Genomic DNA, 4,169 nt, shown 5'->3' with positions numbered 1-4,169 from the left:
ATCACAGGTGGATATCAATGGCTAGAAAGTGCAAAGTTTCCTCCAAAAACTGAAGAGTGCTCACACTTCACCTGCTTTTTCTTTGACAAATCACAGGTGGATATCAATGCCGAAAAGGTGCAAAGTTTCCTCCAAGAACTGAAGAGTGCTCACACTTCACCTGCTTTTTCTTTGACAAATCACAGGTGGATATCAATGCCGAGAAGGTGCAAAGTTTCCTCAAAGAACTGAAGAGTGCTCACACATCACCTGCTTCTTCTTTGACAAATCACAGATCGATATCAATGCCTAGAAGATGCAAAGTTTCCTCCAAGAACTGAAGAGTGCTCACACATCACCTGCTTCTTCTTTGACAAATCACAGGTGGATATCAATGCCTAGAAGATGCAAAGTTTCCTCCAAGAACTGAAGAGTGCTCACACATCACCTGCTTCTTCTTTGACAAATCACAGGTGGATATCAATGCCGAGAAGGTGCAAAGTTTCCTCCAAGAACTGAAGAGTGCTCACACATCACCTGCTTCTTCTTTGACAAATCACAGGTGGATATTAATGCCGAGAAGGTTCAAAGTTTCCTCCAAGAACTGAAGAGTGCTCACACATCACCTGCTTCTTCTTTGACAAATCACAGGTGGATATCAATGCCGAGAAGATGCAAAGTTTCCTCCAAGAACTGAAGAGTGCTCACACATCACCTGCTTCTTCTTCGACAAATCACAAGTGGATATCAATGCCTAGAAGATGCAAAGTTTCCTCCAAGAACTGAAGAGTGCTCACACATCACCTGCTTCTTCTTCGACAAATCACAGGTGGATATCAATGGCGAGAAGGTGCAAAGTTTCCTCCAAGAACTGAAGAGTGCTCACACATCACCTGCTTCTCCTTCGACAAATCACAGGTGGATATCAATGCCTAGAAGATGCAAAGTTTCCTCCAAGAACTGAAGAGTGTCACATCTCGCAGATTTCCTATCCCTGGGTTAACACCGTCACACTATATTTAAAAAGGATGTCCCATCATTATGGATTCAGATATTTTTTTTTTTTTTTTTTTTTTTTTTTTTTTTTTTTTTTTTTTTTTTTTTAGAGTGACATTGATTTATTCAATGAAATGGCCATACAAGATATTAACACACTACTGCCCACCAGATGCACCACCAAAACCACCACGTCCTCTTCCAAATCCTCCTCTAAACTCAAACTTTTCAGATCCAGCGCCAACTTCGGACTTTTTATCTGTTCCAGCTGGTCCAGCTTTACGGTATTCCTGACGATCAGTAGCACCGCCACCACGTGGGCCTTCGGATGCTTTAGGTCTGGGCCTAGGTGCCTCTGGGCGCTGTTGTCTCTTTAATGTGGCAGGAACAATTTCAGCAGGTAAGTGCAAGAAGTCCCTTAGGTACTGAATACCTTCATTTGTCAAATACCAGTAGTAATGACGCCATGCGAACTGTTCACGAACAAATCCTTTAGACTTGAGACTTGTTAGTGCTTTCATCACATGCAAATTTGGAACTTCAATTTCTGGATGCTTAGCAGCAAAGGGGTCTTTCTTTGCAACAAGAACACCTTCTTTGAAGAGGTATTCATAGATGGCGACCTTGTTCTTTTTTGGAATAAGCATTTTGATGCCTTTCGCTTTGGCGATAAACTAAGAAAAGGAAAACCGGAAATGTATAAGTGGTATTAGCAGTAAATTATTGCTATACTTTAAATCAATTGAAAACCGTGTATTTTGTTAATATGCCCGTATTAGCTAAGCTAGTTTAATTTAGCCTTTTTCCTAAAAGTTCTCTCCCTTGAATTACTTTCTCTTTTAATATATTACTAAACGGGCGATAATTCAATTAAATTCGGCGTTCTTATAAAATTCCTTCAACTTAGAATATTAGATGAATCGCTTACTTACATATTAAACTCTAAAACTGCAAATAGGCCTATATCAGCTTTTTGCTATTGTGAAAGAGTAGCAGTAGCATAACAACTTTGATTAAAAAGTCTTTAATATAAGGATCAAAAGCGACTGATATATATGACTGAGCAGGCTCTAAGGCATAGGTTCCCAAACTTTTTCTAGCGGCGACCTCCTTCTATAAAAAGTAAGTGACCCGCAACCCCTGTAGAATTAAAAAAGTCGAAAGTAATGAAATTAATAAACATCAACTTACGATTTTCTAGAATAATTGAAATTATTTTTTTTTAATTAATTGTTTTAATGCGCTGGGTGAAATAGCATGCTATTAAAATATTAACTAACCTAAAAATTCGTGTTTGAGTTTTTGTTAACTACAACCTCATGTCATTCTTAACATTTGAGTTATTGTTTACATTTTAAAAATTCATTATGCAATCAATTCCATAAGGCCAAAACTCACTCAAGCGATTTTGTGCTGAAATAGCACGCGTTATGCTTGATAAGTGGATGAATAATTTAGATTCAGATGAAAAAATATCGGTTTTATCAAATGATGTAGATTGTACTTATTCACGCGTTATGCGTTATGCTAGATGAGTGGATGAATAATTTAGATTCAGATGAAGAAACATCGGTTTTATCATCTGATGTAGATTGTAATTATTCATGCGTTATGCGCTATGCTTGATGAGTGGATGAATAATTAAGATTCAGATAAAGAAACATCGGTTTTATCATCTCACGTAGATTGTAATTATTCATCAAGCCGTGAGAGTGATATATATATATATATATATATATATATATATATATATATATATATGTTGTGTTGATACTGATAGTGATTGCAGGGAAGGGTAAGGGACCCATGCCTAAAACAAGGAAATCTGGTACTAACACTGCTAGTACTAATACTAATGTAACAGGACAGGATGAGCCTGTAACTGTTAGTGGTCCTGCTACTACTACTAGTAGCGCTAATTTTATTTGGAAAGAAATGCACAAAGGTACAACACGAACCAACTTTCGTTTTGTTCGCCACGAATCCCATGGCGTAAACACGGATAAAATAACATCCGAGTTAACTGAGCTAGATTGTCTGCTCACTTTATTGAATGACCAGATCATTGAGCTATTATTAGCTAATATAAATGAGTATGCTAGGGGGGAATTAGTATTTCCTCAGCTCAGGTATTCAGTCTACTATACATTTCACCCACTAATGAGATCAGAGTTTTTGAAATATTTTGCTATTTTGATAGGTATGGGCCTCAACCCTAGGCCTTCAATGATATCGTAGGAACAGGTAGATGGTGCATTTTGTTATTTAGATGGTATCGATGTTTTTATATAAACTTCGCTTCTATTTGATATGTTAGCATTTATGACAATAATATTTTAAATTCTAAATGTAGACATAGTTGTTGATAAAAAAAATGTATTAAGCAATAATACTTATTTTTTACACAATATACTAAATAAACAACTGATGTGGTTGAATTTGAAAATTACAATTAAATGTGTAGATTGTTACAGATCTATATTAATAGTGTAATTATTTCCCCAACAATCACAACAAAACCAACACAGTTAGCTGAGTCCGCTGACGTATTAAAACGTCGCCCCTCCCCAGCATTTTGGATCTATAATAGTAATTAACGCAAAGTAATTAGATTGATTAACCCAACAGCAAATATATATTCAACAATAAGACGCATTTATAATACATGTAGATTGGAATCGATAATAAACCGTTAACTATATTTTTTTTTCAAATTAATCATTACATTACATTAGAAAAAAAAATTACATTGTACATCTATAACAAGGTATTCAACATTAGAGAGTTAAATTTAGTTCTGGAACTCACATTAGGAGGTCTGCAGAGAGCCTAACACAAAAAAAAAGAGATAACGTTTTTGTTGAGAATCAAAATTTAATGACATTGATATGTGGACGATCAAATTTAAATAATTGCGACACTGATAGAAACCGTAATACACTACATATGACTTTTTTTTTAAAACTTGATTCATTGTGCTGACCAATGTAAAAATCGTTCTGTATGAAGAATAGTAAAAATATATAAATATAATAGCTATAATGCTGGCTTTTAAACTCGTATTGTATTCTGTAAGCATTGAAAAGAAAGCCAATAGGGAACATTCATTCATTTAATTACGGATCCAATATTTACTCTAATATGCTCTCTATCTATTCTTGGTTTGATTTAATGCATAAACCCTAATATTAAAT

The 4,169-nt window shown here is 35.2% G+C and overlaps 1 protein-coding gene across 1 annotated transcript; it reads right to left on the bottom strand.

Annotated features, from left to right (window-relative positions):
- Nucleotides 1–1,073: 1,073 nt before the first annotated feature.
- LOC131929804 (small ribosomal subunit protein eS10-like) lies at nucleotides 1,074–1,670 on the bottom strand. Its single transcript, XM_059286194.1, has one exon. It carries the CDS (start codon nucleotides 1,620–1,622, stop codon nucleotides 1,134–1,136), a length of 489 nt encoding a protein of 162 aa, XP_059142177.1. The 5' UTR covers nucleotides 1,623–1,670; the 3' UTR covers nucleotides 1,074–1,133.
- Nucleotides 1,671–4,169: the final 2,499 nt, after the last annotated feature.

This window comes from Physella acuta, unplaced genomic scaffold, assembly GCF_028476545.2.
Source record: "Physella acuta isolate Inbredline_101_S28 unplaced genomic scaffold, ASM2847654v3 ptg000096l, whole genome shotgun sequence".
Classification (NCBI taxonomy): Eukaryota; Metazoa; Mollusca; class Gastropoda; family Physidae; genus Physella; species Physella acuta.
This window is presented reverse-complemented; position numbering and strand designations above follow the sequence as displayed.